Below are 20,506 nucleotides of genomic sequence, written 5' to 3'. Positions count from 1 at the left end.
CTATAATTTCCTCCCTATCATTCCAGACGGCCACATGCTTCTGAGATCTTTTCCTTTCTCACAGCATTTTAACCCCCTCAGTACCCTCACAGAGGCTCGCTGCAGCTGACTGCTTGTTAGAATTAGAATAAATGAGTGACAGCACGGATAGATGGATGACACTGTGAAACCAAAAATAAAGAGCAATTTGTTTTCTGGGGTAAACAAGCAGAGGATTTCTATTAAAATACCTGAGAAATGAAGAATGAAAAGGATAAGAAAAGAAATCAAAACTTTCATGGCTTTCACATGCGCTTCTGTGTTGAGGTCTCGGAATCCCGAGACATTAGATCGCATCCTCCTGCTGTGTCTCCAAAGAGAAATGATTAAAAAGAAACATGCAGTCAGGGTCACCATGAAGAGAGAAATGATTCCAATGTTGACTGAGACATAGTTAATAATGGATTCCCTTTTCTCCAGGTAGATCTGCCTAGTTCTGTTTATATGCTTCCTTTTATTGTCCTTCATTATCTTCACAACGAGTGAGTAGGAGACTAGCAGTGAGGTTAGCAAATACCCCACTAGAACAAAAAACACTCTCTCAGTCCTCTTCTTCAACCAGAGAAATACGTGGTGTGAAAAGTTTGCTATTTTCAGGCAATAGAAGATGCTGAGGCTGGCGGCAAACCAGACATTCAGGTGGTTCACAGTCACCCATATGTAACTGATGCTTTCAGTGAGACGGCCAGACCAATGCATAGTAGGAAAGAATATCTTTGTACATGCATCTAAAGTTATTACCCATATGACAAAAATCCGGGAAGTGGCCAAGCCAGTGAGAAGGAAGCCAATCTTAGAGAGCTTCTTGCTCTTGACCCAGTCCATGCAGTTTGCAAGGGTAATGACTGAGTTTCCTAAAAGTCCCAGCATAACCTCAGCAGTTGCAATAGAAAGGAGGACACCTTCTGCTGCACTCAGCATGTCTGCAGACCCACACAGTTGCTACTGTTGCATCTGTTATAGATTATCTGTTGCTGATAATCTATATTGACTGATTGGTAGAAGACTTTTTTCTTTCTTTCTTAAGTAAAGGCTTCAAAATATACTAAGAATATGCTGTGGTAGAATCTGTGTGCTGACCAAATATCTTATTGTATTTTGCTTATAGGCAAATGACAGTTTCCATTTCATGTATTTTGCATTTTCCTCAGACTACTTTACATGTAATAAGTTTGGTCGTTGAGTAGGAGTGGCAAACATATAGCAGACACTAAACAACGGGAACAACACTGAATTTCATGCTTTAAATATGAAGTCACCATCATGAGTTGTGCAAGATAGAACATGCTTATAGTACCAGCTCTTTGAGAACTGTGAGTTTGGGACCAGCTAGCTAACCCACAGCTTTTGTATGAAGAAAAGAAAATTCCACAACTCTAAAACCAATAGGATTCAAAAAAAGTAAAACCAGAAAAGGAGAAAATTAATCATAATTTCATTGTTTATAGACATAATCTGAAAGCACAAATAAAAACTAATTAGATATATAAATATAGCCACTTTACTCTGAAATATTGATTTAATGTTTAATTAAAATGCAAGCTCCTTTGTTGGTATGGCAGGTTTCAGAGTAACAAAAAGTTGTATTTGTACTTAATAGTTGTATTTATTGATAGGTTTCATATTCTTACTCAACTACATCATGATTTTAGCATTTTAAACTCCAACTATGGTTCTCTTCTTTTTCTTTTCCATTTCCTGGACAATTTTCCATCTATTTTCATGTCAAGTGCCTGTGTGCCTGTGTGTTTGTGTGCGTGCATGTGTGTGTGTGTGTGTGTGTGTGTGTGTGTGTGTGTGTGTGTGTGTGTGTTTATATTCACTTATGCATTATATCTATGTAAAATCTAAGTTGTTTTGTTTGATAACATTTAGTATTTGAACTTATCATACGTTATAGATATCTTGGTAGATAATGAAAATTTCCCTTCATTCTGCAAGCTACCTATTTTCATTGCTGAATTACACAGAGATAAAATCCTCAAACTTGGTCTTTCTGAGTCTGATCTAGTTTTTCCCAGTTGCATCCATTTTTCTACAGATGACACACTTCACTAATATTTATGGCAGAATTGATTTCCATCTCCTTTATCTATTCTGTTCTACATGGACAGCATGACAGTTTCTTTAACATGAAAAATGTGAATAGTGTTACAGTAACACAAAGTCCAAGTGTCTTTGTGGTATGTTGACCTAGAATCCCTTGGATGTGTAGTCAGTATTACTGTAGGTAGGTCATATGGTAGTTCTATTTATGCTTTTGAAGACCATTCATACTGATTCCTGTAACAGTCAGACTTAGTTACATCCCCACCAGCAAAGTAGAAGAACCCCTTTCCCCATTGCCACTGTCAGCATTTGCCATAATTTGTTTTCTTGATGACAGCCATTCTGACTGGGGTGAGATGAGATTTCAGTTTCATTTTGTGTTTCCTGCATAGCCAAAGTTATTGAATAGTTTTGAAGTATTTACTGGCATTTGTAGTTTTTTTTTAAGAGCTGGGTTTTCATCTCATTAGTCTGTTTAATTATTAAGTTATTTAGTTTGGTGGTTTTTAGTATTTTGAACTCATTGTGTATTATAGTTATTAATCCTGCATTGGATATACGGCTAGACAATAAAGATATATTCCCATTTTGTAGGCTGTCTCATCACTTAACTAGCTGTTTCCTTTGCTGATTTACACAGTTGCTGACTTAATCACACACACACACACACACACACACACGCACACACACACACACACACACACACACACACATCTTTTCCATCCATGTCTGTAAAAGTTTCATTCTCAGTGTCCTATGACCTAAGATTGTCCTGTTTTCCTACATAAGATCGTATTATAAAGGTCTAGTGGATAAGCAAGACCTATGGTAACAGGCTGTTTTGTTTTCAATGTCTAAAGGACCCCCTCCCTGACAGACAACTTGAAGGACAATATCTTGTATTGAAAAATTTTTTGTTGGTGTCACTGTCTTTGAAGAATCATTTCATGGGTGCTCTGATCTATTTTCTATTACTATTTTTCTAACTATTTATCAGAGCTAAATCCACTATAATGACCATGCTACTATGTGAAATACCCAATATAATAAGAACTTTGTGGTTTAATGGGTAAAAATAAAGGTAACTTGCTGGGTGGTGGAGGTGCACACCTTTAATTCTGTTACTCAGGAGGCAGAGGCAGAGGCAAATCTGAGTTAGAGGCCAGCTTGGTCTATAGAGCAAGTTCCAGTACAGTCAGCGTGACACAGAGAAACACTGACTCAAAAAACGAAACCAAACGAAAATAAAATAGAAAAAGAAACCCTCAAACCAACCAACCAATCAACCAACTAAATAAAGGTAACTTTGTAAGAAGAAAAAATGTACACAAAAGTTTCATGTTCCAGGTGTCAAGATTGATTGTAGCTGTCTGTCTTAGTTTCCTTTTCTTTGGGTCTTATGGGAAAAGGTGTGAGTGGTCCAGGAAAGCCCAGGGAATCATAATGAAGTCATGTTTTGGATGTTAGGCACACCGTGGAGTCTTTCTTTACATGGGATGGTCTATGGTTAATGTCTTTCCTCTGGTAAATGTACAGGAAGAAGTTAAGGAGTCAGAAAACTGACTGAACAAATGAACCTGCAAATAGGATTAAAATCCCACCGGGGTGTGATTCCTTGAGAGGCAGTCACAAGAATTCAGAAGATTCCAGATGTTTGATAATAGCTGAAATCAATAAAAGAACACAGTACAAACGAAAAGTCTCTTCAGGGATTTTTTTTCCCCCACTGGACTATTGCAGATCGTTTATTTCTCTTCCAGAGTGTCACATAGCTCTGAGAGCTTTTCCTTTCTTTAATTGTTGTAATATCCTTACAGAGCCTTGCTTCAGCCGGCTGTTTGCTAGGATTAGGATGAATGAGTGACAGCAGGGATATATGAATGTAGTTGTCAAACCAAACATGAATAGCAGGTTGCTTTCTGGGATGAACAGACATATTACACTGATGGTAATACCCATGTAATGTAATATAAAAAGGATGATAAAAGATATTAACACTTTTATTGCTTTTACATGAACTTCTGTGTTGAGGTCTCTGAATCCTGATTCACTCAATTGCATCCTCTTGCTGTGTCTCCAAAGGGAAATGATTAACAGAAAACATACAATTAATGTTACCATAAAGAATAAAAATATTCCTGCATTGGTGAAAGCATAGTGAAGGATTAACTCACTTTTCTTTATGTGCATCTGCCAGGATGTGTTTATATACTGCAACTTATTATCTTTAACCATCTTCACAACTACAGGGAAAGAAAATAACCATGATACAAGCAAGCACCCTATCAGGAAGAGAAAAACCATATTAATTTTTCTTTTTAAACAGAGAAATACATAGTGGGAAAAATTTACTATCTTCACGAAATACAAGATACTGAGACTGGTTGCAAACCAGACACTCAACTGACTGATAATTACCCATAGATAACTGATGTATTCAATGATGTTTATAGGAGCCAGCAACTTTGGAGAGAATATCTTAATGTACGCCTCCGAGATTAACATCCACATGAGGCAAATCCTGGATATCGCCAAGCCAGTAAGAATGAATCCAATCTTGGAGAGCCTCTTGTTCCTGGCACAGTCTGTGCAGTTCACAAGTGCAATGAATCCATTCCCTAAAAGTCCCAGCACGGCCTCACTAGTTGCAACGGAAAGAAGGATGCCTTCCACTGCACTCAACATCTCTGCTGATGTTTAAGCTGGCTCCTGCTGCAGCTGTTTTAGATTACCCAGTGTAGAGTATCCCATCTATTGGCTGCCTGACAAAGGAGTGCCTTTATCTACCTCCCCTAAAGGCTTCAACACACCTCAAAAGTTCTTTGTGGTGGAATCTGAAATGTCTTCACTGACTTCCCTCCAGTTGTTCCCACAAGTCTGAGCTTTGTCTACAGGATGCGGCAGACTGAATGTCTCCCTCGCAATTTGTTAATAGGTAAATGAACGTTTCTGCTTTGTGGATTTTACCTGTCCCTGCCAGACTATTTTGCATTTGAAGAAGTATTGGGTTTTGAGGTTCATGGTCTGACAGAGGGAAAGGAGGAGGATCACAGGAGGCTGGGAGGTTGATGAGACAATGAGCAGCGGCAGACTGAACCAACATACTTCCTTCACTCTTGGTGAAGGCTTCAGGTCAGGCATGCCAGCAGGAACCCAAGCATGTTCTGATACTGAAGTGCCTGCCACACACAGGTGGGCAGCAAGCAGGCTGCACAGTGGTGGGCACGCAGGATCGAATCACACCTACTGGCAGGAAGGTGGAACAGGAATGAATACAAGGTTATCTAACTTCGGAATCATTCAAAAGTGGCACTCAGCCCAAAGTAGGTATAAAATAGATTGCTGTACTTTTTTGGCTTTCCCTTCACATTTGATGTCAGCTATTTTGTGCTGATTTACACTAAACACCCATATCAATGCTACATTATATAAATATAAACTGGCCTTAGATGTTCTATTTCATAGAGATATGTACAGAAAGGATACAAAATCTAACATTGGTTTTCATCTCTTAATTGTGGAAATCAGTATCACTAGATGGTCATAGGCACGTACTTAAGTCCATATGCTCTACTACTCTGGGACAGGAGTGTCACTTGTCTTCAGGGGTTTGAGGCCAGCTTGGGTAACACAGTGACAGCTCTCTTCTGGGGAAAAATACCTCATAATTCAAAATAAACAAAAAGAAAAGGAATACAAAAGGAGAGAAAAATCATCATAATTTGTAGTACGGATAATAAACACCCATGGACAGTTATTGGGGTTAAAGCTGAAGATCAGAAAAGCAAAGCAGCCAAGCTACCAGAGAGCTCTCTTACCTCTGTCAGGGCTGGGGCAATCCTGACCTCAACATGGCTGGAGACTAATTGTCAGAACACAAGACCCTGTTCCCATTTTATATACCTCTCTAGTGCTGGGATTAATGCTCTGTTTCTCTTCAGACTGATTCACTCTCATGTAGCCCTGGGTGGCCTTGAAGTCACAGAGATCCATCTGCCTCTGTCTCCTGAGTTCTGGGTTTAAAGGTGTGTGCCACCACTGCCTAACTTCTATGGCTGTGACTAGCTTTGTATTCTGATTTCCAGTGACTTTATTAGATAATAAACAATATATCACCACAATAATTTTCATTTACAAGCACAATTTAAATGCATAAATAAAATAGCATATTGATTTATCATGTATATGCAAGCAAAATGCTAATGATACAATGATAAATATAATTCATATTCTATATTATAAGAGCACATTTGTGCTTTATTCTGTAGAAAGGAATCTACATAACACACTATGCCTGTGGTTCCTTTGTTCTGAGATGAAGTTCAGTTTAGGCATCATCAGAAGACTGGCTGAGGAAGAATGGTGAGACTTCATAGCACATCCAGGCTATGGAGAGGAGAGGATAAGAAGAAAAACACTGAGGGCCAAAAGAAAACCTGCTCTTACACCAAAGGAGTAAAAGAGACAGTTTATTTTGGGACTGTAACAAAAATTTAGGTTCTCCTAAATACCATGTTCCTGTGATGAAGCAAATTCATGACTTATTATAGTAACGTAGCAAAGAAAGTCACAGAGCAACATACTTGTCAAGTGTATTGATGGAAACACCAAGTAGGCACGTTACAGATAAATGGGGAATGTTGATATATATATATTTCATATGGAGAAGGTGAAGAAACAATATAAACTTGCTAGGGTGTGGTCAGGCACATCTGTAACCAGCCCTGAGCAGGCGTGGTTAGGGTGTCCCCTACAGTGTCTGTCTATATAGAAAGCACTTTCATTAATTTTTGTTAGATTAAAGTCTTTGAGAATTTCATACTGTATTTGCATCATTTTCTCCCTTCAGCTACTCCCCTGAAACTTCTAAATTTACCTAGTATGAATCAGTTTGTGCATTTGCTGAGCACTTAATAAAACCTTAATATTTAATCATTCCTTTGATAAACTTAATAAAATAGTGCTTCTTTCTATTTATATAGAAACCATACCACAAATGATACTATTCATTGTTAACACATTTTATGATTCCATCATGAAAAGAAAATATGACATAAAGTTGCTGACAATTATATACAAACATATACTCATATACACATGTATATATACATATATATGCATATATATCACATCACAATCTTAATTAGCATCTCTCATTTATCAGTTGCATATATACATGGAATCCAGGATAAGAAACTCATAACAAAGCCTAATAAATGCATTTAATGTGCAATATTTAAAAGCACTTAGATGAACAAAAATTATTTTTATATCCTCTCATTTTTTATTATATTTGACCTTTTTTTTGGTTTTTCAAGACAGGGTTTCTCTGTGTAGCTTTGGAGCCTATCCTGGCACTCGCTCTGGAGACCAGGCTGGCCTCGAACTCACAGAGATCCGGCTGCCTCTGCCTCCTGAGTGCTGGGATTAAAGGCATGCACCACCAACACCTGGCTTCTTTCTGACTTTTTGATGTAGACACTTACACAGTTTCCTCTTAGGATTCTTTCATTGTAACCCACAGATTTCTTTTTTATGTTGCATTTTCATTTTTATTCAATTCTAGAAAATTTTAAAATTTCATTGTTATTTCTTCTGTGATACTTTAATCATTTAATAATGGGCTGTTTAATGTCCACAACTGTATAAACTTTTGTCCTTGCTATTACTGTTGATATCTAGCTTGATTCTGTTTTGGTCAGATAAAATACCAGGAGTTATTTTAATTTTCCTATATTGTTTAGGACTTACTTTTCCCACAATGCATGGTATATTTTAATGAAAGTGCTGTGAGATGTTGAGAAAAAAGTGTTCTTCCTACTGTTGAAACAGAATGTCCATTTTTTTTGGATGACTTGTGCACTAGATGACAGGACCATACTGAAGCTACTTACTAGGAAGGTCTTGGGGTTTGTAACAGTTGTTTTGTAAAATTGAGTGTGCCTGAATTTGTTGCACAAATACTTAGGATTGGAATATCTTCTTAATGAACTGTTCCATCGATCAGTTTTGATTTTATCTCTTTTGATTAGTTTTTATTTGAAGTCTTATAAGGGCTAAGAAACCTGCTCCAGCCCCTACCCAGTGTCCCAAAGGTGAAATGCTTCTAGGAGTTGAGGAGGGGATAAAAGATTTCTATAGTAACTTCACACAGAATCTGAGGGTCACACCTTTTATTTCCTGTGCCACTCCAATAATCATGTCTTACTTCTAAATTTTCTATGCTTCTTCTAGCTTCTTCTACTCTGAAAACTCTTCTACTTCAGGAGCCTTGAAGTGATAAAGAAATTTCTCTCACTGGTCAAAAGCACATTCCTACAGGAAGTGATAAGGAACTGAGTCATTTACCATGGCAACACAAGGGTCCAAGGCCATAGGAACAAAACCATGACCAGACAGAGAGGGCACAGTGCCCAGTGACAACTTTGAGACACAGCTCCATTATTGTTAGTAGACTGGCAAGTGAATAATAGGCATGCTTTAAGTTTAATGTGAGGTTAGCTTGGGACGGCACTTTCCTATCTGCTGGCAGAGAGAAGCCAGGACACTCCTGTTCTCTATCTCTCTGAGTGGTATGGCTCAACAATTTTTTAGACATGCCATAATTCTTGTCCTTGGGCATCTGTGAATGTCTCAAATGAGGTCTCTTTGCCTATACACTAACACAGACCAACTGTCTGCCAAGGAAGATAACGGCACTGGGGAGGGGGTGCAGACTTCTAAATTTATACAAAGACCTTATTGAGAAAGCAAAGGTATTGCCTGTGATTACTTTCTTGCTTGAACCAAGAATTGCTGGAGCGAGTCATCCAATATATCAATGCATAGGGGAAAATGTACCCAGTAATCGATTAATTCACTGCTGGGGTTTTTGGGACGAATCCCACCATAGAAAAGGGAGCACTATGGATTCACAAGGAATTTATAGTAAGGACAGTGACTATTCATAAAGCAAATACTCCCACCACTCTGTTGTGGGCCTCCTTCATCAGAAAACGGTCTTGGTGGGTTAGCTTCATGATTTTGTCAGCTGAGCTCCCACTGCATAATTCTGTGGTCCAAAGCAAAGTCTATTCTATCAGATGGTGGTAGTAGGTCCTGCTTGTCTCTTGGTTTCATTCCCTTAGAATACTTTTTCCCATCTTTTTGCGCAAAAGTTATATTTATTTTTGCTGTTGAGGTGTGTTTCTGGGAGGCAGCAACATGAGAAATCCTGTTTTTAAATCTAGCCTGCTAATCTGTGTCTTTTGATTGGAGAGTTGATACCATTACAATTTAAAGTTATTGCTGAAAGATACATAGTGATTTCTTTCATTTTGTTAATTTTATGGTGTTTGTTTGCTTAGATCTCATTGTTTAACCACTGAATGACCTATCAGTGTTGTTTTCTCCATGTCATTCCTTGGATGTAATTATTTTCCTCTTCTGTTCTAAGTTATTTCTGCAAGTATCCTTTGAAATGCCACTTGGTGGCTATGAGATTCCTTTATCCTGACTTTTTCTTTGTATTTTGCATTTTTGTCTGTACTTTCCAGACATACTATTAAAAAAACCACAAAAGTATTGATTTGGAAAATTCACATATAAGAGTTAAGCCTTTATATATAGAACTATCTAGGCATCAGATGATAAATACAATAATGATGAATTTCTGTAAGTTTTCAAAATAAAACACTCACCTACCACATGGAACATAAAATATTCAGCTTCAGAATGAACAGGTCAAATGTATTTGTGAATGTACATTTCCATAAATGGATATGTGTGTTTATGAGTGTGTGTGTGTGTGTGTGTGTGTGTGTGTGTGTGTGTGTGTGTGTGTGTGTTTTGAACCTCTGCATGATTATGAGCATATGAATGTGTGTATGTGTGTGGGAGAATGTCTTTGTGTCAGTGTTTATGTGTGTGAAACCCCAAGGCATTGCATACGTCCTACAGATTCTACCCCTTGTTCATTCTTTTGCCTGTTGGTCAGACACTGTGTTGGGGCTTTTGGCAGTGCTCTTCAGCAGAATCTGTCCTCAGTAAATCTACAACTACTTCATTTCAAGTCTCTGTATTCATAGACTATGAAGACACCTTTCATCGGTGATTGGATTCTTCCTTCCACAGATAGGATAGAGTCTTTCTTCCACCAGTTTCTTTAGTTAGTTTTCAAAGAGCTAGCAACCACTGCTACTGCGTCGATCATCCAGTACCAAGTACTTCCAGATTTAGTGGGTAAAAAATAATAGTAAGTTTGTAAGAAATAAACTTGCACACAAAAGACACATCTTTTCCTGCTCCTCAATTCCATGTTCTAAATGTCAAGGGCAATCAATCACAGCTGTCTGCCTTGATCTCCTTCAAGTTGGGTCTTGCTACAGAAGGGTGACAGTTATCCAGGGAAGCCAAGTAAATCACAACAAAGCTTTGTTTCACTAGTTAGGTTCACCTCATTTTTTTTTTTTTTTACCTGGACTAGTCTATGATCGATACTTTTGCTCTGGTGTGTGTGGAAAGTAGTTGCAGACTCTGGAGACTAAATGAGCAATGACTTTGCACACAGAGCTAAAATGTTTCAGAGAGTGGAGTCTTTGTGAGGCAGTCAGAACATTTCAGAAGATTCCAATAATGTTTAATAATAGTGTTAAAATCAGAACAAAAACACAGTGCAGATAAAAATGGTCTTTAAGGATTTCTTTACTGGATTGTTCTAGACCATTCACTCTTTTTTTCCATCAGACTATCATGTGGCTCTGAGATCTGTTCCTTTCTCACCACACCTTAATCTTTGTAATAAACCCACCGAGTATTGTTTAAGTTGGCTATTTGTTAGAATTAGGATTAAAGAGTGACAGCAGGGACACATGCATGCAATTGTCAAACCAAACAGAAATAGCAGTTTGTTTTCTGGAATAAACAAACAGAATATATATATGGCAATACCTATAAAATATAGCATATAAAGGATGATAAAAGAAATTAAAACTTTCATGGCTTTCACATGAGCTTCTGTGTTGAGGTCTCTGAATCCCAAGACATGTGATTTCATCCGTCTTCTGTGTCTCCAAAGCGAAATAATTAACAGGAAGCATGCAGTTAGTGCCACCATAAAGCAGAAAATGACTCCTACATTCACAAAAACATATTCAACAATGAACTCACTTTTCTTAATGGGGAACTGTTGAGATGTGTTTCTTTTGTTTTCTTGAATCAACTTCCCAACTAGTGGAAAAGAAAGTAACCATGTCACAAGCAAGCATCCTGTCAGGAAGATAAAGACCACCTTAATTCTCTTCTTCAACCAGAGAAACATGTGGTGGGAAAAATTTGCTATCTTCAGAAAATAGAAGACGCTGAGGCTGGTGGCAAACCAGACACTCAAGTTATTGGCTATGATCCATAGATAATTCATGTATTCAGTTATATTGAAAACAGAAATCAATTGTCCCGAGAATAACTTTGTATATGCATCTGTAATTAATAGCCATGCAAGAAAGATCCTAGAAATTACCAAGCCAGAGATAATGAGGCCAATCTTTGACAATTTCTTATTCTTGATGAAGTCATTGCAGTTCACAAATCCAATAACTGTGTCCCCTAAAATTCCCAGCACTGCCTCACTAGTTGAAATAAAAAGGAGGATGCCTTCTGCTGTACTCAGCATCTCTTGCCAGTTCCCTAGACTGTGTCTACTGCAGCTATTGCAGATGGCCTGTTGCAGAATGTCTCATAGATTTGTTGGTTAATGGAAGTTTTACGTTGATTTTATATTTCACCATAAATAAAGATTTCAAATTGTCTCAAGAATGTATTGTGGTAGACTCACAATTGTCTCTCCAGAGTTCCTTTGGATTGATTCTATAAAGCCTAGTCCATCTACATGAATGTGTGTGTTCTAAAGTGCCTCCTTGAAATTTGTTAATAAGCAAATGAAATATTCTGTTTCAAGAGTTTTGCTTCCCCTACTGAGCCTATTTTACATTAAAATTGTGGAGTAGGAGGAGTGTCAGATATACTGAGAGGATTCAAAACAACAAAAATCAAGTTTGCATTTCTTTCTGCGTATGAGCTGGGTATGGTGGCACAGTCCTGTAGTTCCAAGATCCTTTGACACTGAGGCAGGGGCATCACTTGACCCCAAGGGTTTGAGGCTAAGTTGCGTAACTCTAGATCTCTTTTGAACAAAAGATACCTCATCATCACAAAGTCAACAAAGGAAAACAAAAAGAAAAAGAATCACATTTTGTTTATAAACAGTTTAAAGATATTTATAAAAATAGTATATAAATTGTCATTACTATAAACACTGAAAAAACTGATTTAATTTTTGTTGTGTGTTGTGTCTTCACTTTAAAGAACATATTCTTGGAGAATTTCATACATGTTTACAATGAAATATGAAATCCACCCTCATTTCTCCCCCTAACTCCCATAGGCTCCCACTCAATGTACCCCCCTCTAACTTCATGTCTTGTTCTTTTATTTAATGACCCATTAAGTCCAATTAGTGCCCCCAAACACTCATGGGTGTGGGGCTATCCACTAGAGTATGTGTAAACTACCAGTGGCCCTCGTCCTAAAGAAGAGTGATGTTACCTCCCTCACCACAGACTTGAATTTTCACATAATTGCCATGCCAGCTGCCTTTAAGTGTACCTGGACTCCCTGACAACTGGAGCACACTGGATGCAATAACTTGTCTCCTTCCAGAAACTCAGGCTCACCAGCAACCACCTGGATCCATTTGGGCATATTATATTGTATGCCGTGCACAAATAGCAACCCAATTACACACAGTGAAAACAGATAAAAACAATGGATTTGTTTCAAAGAGTACTGTGTTCTGCACTCACATCTTTCTGGAGATTGCATTTGTTGCCGTGACTTTACACTAGCATTACAACAAGTTCACACCTGAAAATTGAGAACAACCCCTTTACCAAAGGCTTTCAGGTCAGGGAGGACATGGAATTTTCACAGGCTGTTTCGGACACAAAGCAAAGAGTGTCTTGTGGTTCCCAGGAGCACAGTGGCCTCCAACCAGAGTCCCTTCCTCAATGAGACTAGAGCTCTCTCCATCTTGTCCAATTAGGATCTCAGTACCAATGTGAAAATGGTTCCTCCAGCTTCTCCTGAGATTTTCTCTCCCTGTCTAATCTATACCCATTGGCCAAGGAGCTAAGCCAAATTTACCACTGCACCAAGAGGAAAGATGAAGTATGTTCCAGCACTGATCAACCCTATAAGAAGTGGTGCATAGAGTCCTCCAATGAGGAGGATATCTCCTACCATTCAAACTACCACCCCCAACTTGGACTGACTGCCTCTTACAGAACAGAGTCTGCCCAGGGGCAGACCTGCATTTTTGCCAGATCCTCAAAACTCATCCAGCCCATGCCCAGCCTTGAGGATGAGGTCATCAGCTATAACACATGACTAGCATGTCCTCCTCCAGCAGCTACACAGTTACCCCAGCACATTACATAGACAACTTACCCTATCAGCACTTCTCTGCCCATTTCACTTCAGGGTGCCTGGCTCCTCAGTTGGCTGGCATGGCCAATCCTGTGCTTCCATAGGTCACCAAGGGGGTGTTCCACTACCATACCCCAGTGGCCCATCAGTTTGTGGTCAGGTAATGCGGGCCTCAGATTGCCCTTCATTCTCTAGGTGGCTACAAACATGCCTATAAATTCTCAATTGGAAATCTTGCTTGGACAACCTGAAAGAGCTGTGGGTGACACAGGGAAAAGAACTGTGATACAATGTGGGGGGAGGGGGCCAAGTTCCCCACTTATAACTTGTAATGGAAAAAAAGCTAAAATAAATATAATTCATGATTAAAAAGAAAACAACAAGGAACTCAACCCCAGGCTTGCTCAATTTTGTAGTCAGAGTTTTCTCATTCCACCGGGTCCTGCAGCCTTTTAGCCCTAAACAAACACACAGAGACTTATATTAATTTGAAACTGTTTGGCCAATGGTCAGGCTTCTTAATGGCTGACTCTCTTAATTATTAACTCATAACTATTAATCTATGTATTTCAAATGGCCTTATCTTACCAGAGAACACCTAGAGCACCCTATCTTTTCAATTGCTACATGGTGTCTCCCACAACCTCTCTCTGCATCCTCTCCCCAGAATTATCCTCGTCTGGTGGCCCCACCTGTACTTCCTGCCTGGCTACTGGACAATCAGTGTTTTATTCATTAACCAATAAGAGAAACATATACACAGAAGGACTTCCCCCATCAGAATTCAACCTCAGGCTTGCTCAAAACTCCTCTGTGACCTCTGGGGTAATTGTAAGGCTGGATGCATCCATGTGCTGTGCTTCACAGTTTGGTTCTGTTCAAGAGGTAAGGATATCAGGGAAGAACAGAGAATGCACAGGTATTCAGACTCTCTCCCTGGCTCCACCTACCTCCAGAAACTGACCTGAGATTTGTGTTTCATAATGACAGAACACCATAATTATCATTAAGGATCCCTTCAATTAAGAATGCAAACAAATTAATACTACAATTTCTAGAAGGATATTGGAAGGTTTTCCTTTTTGGCTCTAATTAAATCAAACCCTTGATAATTTGTTTTAATCCTAGTGACACTGCTCTGTATCACTCCCTACTCTTCCTTTTCTTCTTCTTCCTCCTGCAATGCTGGGGATTGAACATTGTACATGCCAGGCCAGTGCTCTGCCTGAGTTACATCCTTAGCTCTAATTAGTAACTTACTTAGACATATATTTTTATTCTTTCTGTGCCAGAGATCAGTGCTAGGTATTGGGAAGCTTGCCCCCAAACTATAGTAACAACATTATTTTCTGGGGCAGGGTTGGTAAAAAAGCTTTAAAGGTTAAATAATAGCTCCATTTGATATCAGTGGAGGAAGAATGGTCAATTTTACACAACTGACTCCCAAGTATGGAACCATGGCCAAGAGGATGAAATTGCAGTTACTGGAAGAAATAATTGTCCAAAGATGATCTGTTTTTCTCAAGGAACCCTTTTTGTCAATGCCTGGGGTGTTACAGAGGCAAGTATGCTCTTCTGTAACAACAGACCTGGAATGCCCGAGCTGGCTTTATTTTAGGCCTCATCTTTTGAAGTCCCACTGATAACTCCTGTTTTATTTATTTTATTTTTAATTTAGACAACAAAGTAAATGTTCTATTTGCTGTGACAATCACTGCATTTGCATTCATTTTCTGAGAAGACTCCAAAGAAGCCTACCAATAGTCGTCTGGATATTGTATCATTGTAGAAAACAATGGAAGTCTGAGATGCTCCCAGGAAAGAAGAAAGAGCAAGGAAGAAGTGGTCCTGGATGGGGATTTGTATGTCAGGCATTTATAAGATCTGCCTTTACCGTGTGTGGACTTAATAAATAAATGAATGTTCATTGTAATTGTGTTTTTCGAGTAATTTTTGAGGTAAAGGATTGCTTAAATGGAGTGCTTATATTTATATAATTTTATCTCTCTCATCCAGCATATGTCATGGCCATAGGAGAATATGGAGCCTATTAATTTTCTAAGTGTTGTTATCACAAATGAGCAAGAACTTAATGTCTAGAAGCAAAATGTTTTTTGTTATCATTCATGTGGGTTTGTAGGCTGGAATTGGTTTTCCTAGGTTAAATTTTTATGTTAGGGTTGAGTTCCTATCTGGGGCCTAAGGGAACAATTCTTTTTCTTGTGTACATTTCTGTGTGCTCTTCCATTTCAAGGCCAGCAGTGGCCAGGTGAGTTTCACATGTCCTACACAGGGATATGACACCTGTCCTGCAACATCTGGACAATCCAAGATGAGCATATGAATGTGTAAGCAGTTCTCCACTATTCTCCAGGGATCTACCAGGGTGAGGACTCCAATGTGTACATGGGCATTTTTCTTAGAGTCAAACAGTCCATTTTCTGGCACAAATCCATCTTTGGGCCTCAGAAAGGCAGCTTCCTCTAGCATAGAAGACAAAGAACAATAATGGCCTGGGAGAGGGTAACAGGAATTTACCCCCTGGCCCTTGGAAGATAGTGGAGCCAATGTGTGGTGTACTGATTTTAGAAAGATCCTTATCATAGACTTCCTCCTAGCATAGTCTGGCTTTTATTATCCTACTGTTCCTAGTTAGTTTTTCTTAACTTCTTTCCTTGAGCATTCTTTAATGTTTCATCATGGTTCCCTCAGTACCCTCCCCAACATTTTTTCTCTAGTTATCTATGGAGAGTCACCCCCAGGGACAGGGTAAAGAAATGTATAAAAGCCAAGAACTTTTTGTAGGCTAATTCCTTCCTCCTGATCACTAACCAAACCTCATCGAAGCATGATGGTCTACAAGGTCCTAGCAATCTCTGCCTTCTTTGTTCTCACAATGGCTTTCTTCAGTTTAGGCATAGCTACAAGTACCTTGAAATCTTTTGTAGATGGGAGTTGATGTTTGTGAGTGTGTGTTATTTATTTATTTATTTATTTATTTATTTGAATTACAAACAAGACTGAATTACATGACAATCCCAGTTCCCTTCTCCCTCCCTTCCTCCCCTACCACCCCCCACTAAAACCATACCTATCGCATATCCTTTCTTCTAATCTACACCTGACTCAACCTTTCTGCTCCCTCATGACCTCTGTAGTGAGTGTGTGTTTTTGTTGGGATAGGTAGAAGAGGAACTGATTTGTTGTGAAAGTTTTAAGTAGAAATTGGACAATGCTATCAATGTGGTCTTAGGTGAGGGTAGCAGCTTGTAGCTGCTGAGTGACTGAGGTATGATTTGGTTGTGGGTTTGAATTGACCATATCAAAGTAACATTCTTGGCCAGATGGGATCAGGGCAGAATGGCTGAGGTTTATTTGTTTTGTTTTGTTTTTGTTTTTGTTTTTTCTGATGGTCCCATCCTCACTAGGTGTCAAGCCAGTGGTGTGATTCTGTAGAATTATGGTAAAGAGATGGGGTACTTCAACACAATGAGCTTTAGTCATGTCTGAGAATATTGGCAACCAGCTCTACCACTAACTGCGAATCTGTGTAGGGCTGGGATGGAAACTTGTATCACATTTAGGAGTGAAAGACATAATGTCCTTGGGAGTCATAGAGAAAAAGGATCTAACAACTACAAAGCTTTCTGTCCTATTTTTTTCTGAAATCAGGCAGTTTCCCAGGAGATCTGCTCATCCAATTGTCTGAAAGTGACCTCTCCCTGTCACCTGCCTCAGCTAGGTGACTCTCACTCTGTGGATGGCTCATCTACTTGTGTGAAAATGACCTGTCAGGTGACTCTCACTGTCTGGATTGCTTGCTGGGCCTCCTCACTGCATATCCACTTGAGATAAAGCAAGATGAGGAGCAGAGAGAGACAGCAATGCTGCTGATTTAGCAGGGTGCCAGTCAACACATCGAGACAACCAGTCTGTCCTTGTGAAACCTGGTCTATGCTCAGTAGACCACAGTTTCGAGGGTTCTGAAGATAAGCAGCTCTATGACATTAGGCCTGAGGGTGTTAGGAAATGCTGAAAATGGGTTCTGGACACAGGCTGTTATAAAAAAGGTAGTTGGAATGGAACATGTTAGGGTTCTATTCTTGTTTACACAGAAGACCAATGGTTTCTTTTTTTATTTTAATTAGAAAGAAAATTATTTTACATGTCAATCCCTGGTCCTTTTCCCTCCCTTCCTCCCCTGCCCTCCCCCTACTAACACCCTACCTATCCCATACCCTTTCTGCTCCCAAGGGAGGGTTAGGCCTTCCATAGGGGGTCTTAAAAGTATCTCATTCTGATTGATGACTACTCTCTATGCTATCCTAGAGTCCTCATCCGTGGCTGATGGAAGCAGAGACAGACATCCACAGAAATACACTGAGCTGAAATCTGGAACCTAGTTGAAGAGAGGAATGAAGAACGAAGGGGTCTGTACCAGGTTGGAGAAACCCACAGAAACAGTTGGCCTGAAAAAGGGAAAGCATATCGACCCCAGACGCTCTTTGGAGGCCAATACGGGACTGATCCAGCCCCCTGATCATGGATGCCAATGGGGAGGCCCCTGCACTCCTGGGAGCCTCCAGAGGTGGACTGGTGTTTTGCCCTGGTGTGTGTGGGGGACTTTGAGAGCCCATCCCACTTGAGGGGATGCGCTCTGTCTCTGGACACATGGGGAGGGGCCTAGGCCCAGCACAGGAAGATTTGGTGGACTTGGTGGAGCCCCGGTTGGGGGCCCTACCCTGCCTGGGGAGTGGTGGGTGGATGGGGTGGGGGTAGGTTGGAGGTGGGGGAGAAGGAATGGGGGTGAGGGGAGGGAGAGGGAGAGGGGAATTACATGTGAAACAAGCCTGTTCCCTAACTTGAATTAATAATAATAATAATAATAATAATAATAATAATAATAAGAAGAAGAAGAAGAAGAAGAAGAAGAAGAAAAGCTCTCAAAGTCCATTCCTATGTTAGGGATAAGTACTGATCCCTTACAAGAGGCCCCATAGATTTCCAAGATCTCCTCACTGACACCCACATTCAGGGGGTCTGGATCAGTCCCATGATGGTTTCCCAGGTATCAGTCTGGGGACCAAAGTTCTCCCTTGTTCAGGTCAGCTGTTTCTGTGGGTTTCACCAGCCTGGTGTGGACCCCTTTGCTCATCAGTCCTCCTTCTCTACATTCTAGTCCTTGGAAATTTTGTTTGTGACTTTCAGAATTAAGGAAGCATGGCAAAGTTTGGTCTTGAAGTTTTCTCCTGCTCCAGTCTGACCAGCACAAAGAAAGTGGCACAGTTTAAATGCTCTTTCCTCATCTGTCTCCTTAAAGAAGGTAGGAATGGGCTCTGATCACATTGCTCTGAGAAGCAGTCAGCCCAAGGACTTTAACTGCTGAACAGGACTGTCATGAGATCACACAACAGCAGCCACTTTATACTTTGCCTTGAACAGAGACATGCTCACTGGAAAAACCTTGAGCTTTTTTTTTTTTTAAATGAAACTGACAGAAAGAAATCAAAGAATATTCTAGTAGTTGGCAGAAATCTTAGAACAAAAATTATATTGCAATCTGAAAGGAAGAACTATCACAGATAATGTTCAAATAAACTGGGTTCAAATTAAAATCACAAAACTCAGGAGGACCAATTCAACAAAGTGAAAGAAAATAAAAGTACTCCAGCACAAGTGTCTAAGTACAAACAGGAAGTGCAAAGGCATCAGCATTTCAGTTAGCACTCACAAGTCTCATTAAGTGAGCTCACCACACATACCTCTCAGACACATGAATTTTTATTAAATTATGCTTTATGGCTATAAGAATTTAGGAATTTACAGATCATTTAAGAAAGTAAACTCAATTCACCTATACTTATATTATCCAAAGAGAAAGGTCATATACTTACAGTTTATAGATAAATATAATCAAAATACTGTATCTGTATCTATCTGTATTTTATCTGTATCTATCACCTGCATACCATAACCTGTGTTTTACACTCTATGACTTTTTTCCGTCTTTATGTGACATTTTTTATTACTCTATTTCTTTACTTTCATTTTTTTAGTTTTTTTAAATTTTTTTATTAGTTCAAATTAGGAACAAGCTTGCTTCACATGTCAATGCCTTCTCCCTCTCCCTCCCCTCTCCCCCTCCCCCATCCACCTTCCACTCCCCATGCAGGTTAGGGCCCTTGATGGGGGCTCCCCAAAGTCTACAACATCATCCTTGGCTGGGTCTAGGCCCTCTCCCATGTGTCCAGGCTGAGAGAGCATCCCTTCATGTGGGATGGGCTCTCAAAGTCCCTTCTTACACCAGGGAAATATACTAATCCACTACCTGGGACCCCTAGAGTGCAGAGTCCTCCTTATTGACATCCATGTTCAGGGGTCTGGATCAGTCCTGTACTGGCCTCCCAGACAGCAGTCTGGGGTCCATGTGCTCCCCCTTGTACAGCCAGCTGATTCTGTGGGTTTCTCCACTCTGGTACTGACCCTTTCGATCTTCATTCCTCCCTCTCTGCAACTAAGTTCTAGTGTTCAGTTCAGTGTATATGTGTGGGTGTCTGCCTGTGCTTCCATCAGCCACTGGATAAGGGCTCTAGGATGGCATAAAAAGTAGTAATCAGTCTTATTATAGAGGAAGGACATTTAGGTTACCCTCTCCACCATTGCCTAGATTGTCAGATGGTGTCATCCTTGTAGGTCTCTGGAAATCTCTCTAGTGCCAGATCTCTCCTAGGACCTATATTGGCTCCCTTTAATATGCTATCTCTCATCCTACTCTCCTCTATTCTTTCCCCAACTCAATATTTCTGCTCTTCCATTTCCTCCTCTTCTCCTCCTCTCATTCTGGCCACTCCCTCTCCTCTACCCTCATGCTCCCAATTAGCTCAGGAGTTCCTGCCCCTTCCCATTCCGGGGTTCCTTTTTTCCCCTTAGAGTCCTTTTTGTTTCCTAGTTTCTTTGG

The 20,506-nt window shown here is 39.8% G+C and overlaps 3 protein-coding genes and 1 pseudogene across 3 annotated transcripts; 1 reads left to right on the top strand and 3 right to left on the bottom strand.

Annotated features, from left to right (window-relative positions):
- LOC100774123 (taste receptor type 2 member 105-like) lies at nt 1–960 on the bottom strand. The gene has a single exon (XM_027429970.1). It carries the CDS (start codon nt 958–960, stop codon nt 1–3), a length of 960 nt encoding a protein of 319 aa, XP_027285771.1.
- A 2,892-nt stretch (nt 961–3,852) lies between these two features.
- LOC103162199 (taste receptor type 2 member 114-like) lies at nt 3,853–4,773 on the bottom strand. Its single transcript, XM_027429971.1, has one exon. It carries the CDS (start codon nt 4,771–4,773, stop codon nt 3,853–3,855), a length of 921 nt encoding a protein of 306 aa, XP_027285772.1.
- Nucleotides 4,774–10,816: 6,043 nt separating this feature from the next.
- Nucleotides 10,817–11,737, bottom strand: LOC100771227 (taste receptor type 2 member 114-like). The gene has a single exon (XM_027430010.1). It carries the CDS (start codon nt 11,735–11,737, stop codon nt 10,817–10,819), a length of 921 nt encoding a protein of 306 aa, XP_027285811.1.
- An 859-nt stretch (nt 11,738–12,596) lies between these two features.
- On the top strand, nt 12,597–13,799 carry LOC100773828 (annotated as a pseudogene).
- Nucleotides 13,800–20,506: the final 6,707 nt, after the last annotated feature.

Source organism: Cricetulus griseus, chromosome 8 (genome assembly GCF_003668045.3).
Source record: "Cricetulus griseus strain 17A/GY chromosome 8, alternate assembly CriGri-PICRH-1.0, whole genome shotgun sequence".
NCBI classification, from domain to species: Eukaryota; Metazoa; Chordata; class Mammalia; order Rodentia; family Cricetidae; genus Cricetulus; species Cricetulus griseus.
Note: the sequence above shows the minus strand (reverse complement) of the source record. Positions and strands in the feature narration are given on the sequence as shown.

Coding starts and splice junctions, on each gene's coding strand:
- LOC100774123 (XM_027429970.1), bottom strand. CDS start 960: ATGCTGAGTGCAGCAGAAGGTGTCCTCCTTTCTATTGCAACTGCTGAG.
- LOC103162199 (XM_027429971.1), bottom strand. CDS start 4,773: ATGTTGAGTGCAGTGGAAGGCATCCTTCTTTCCGTTGCAACTAGTGAG.
- LOC100771227 (XM_027430010.1), bottom strand. CDS start 11,737: ATGCTGAGTACAGCAGAAGGCATCCTCCTTTTTATTTCAACTAGTGAG.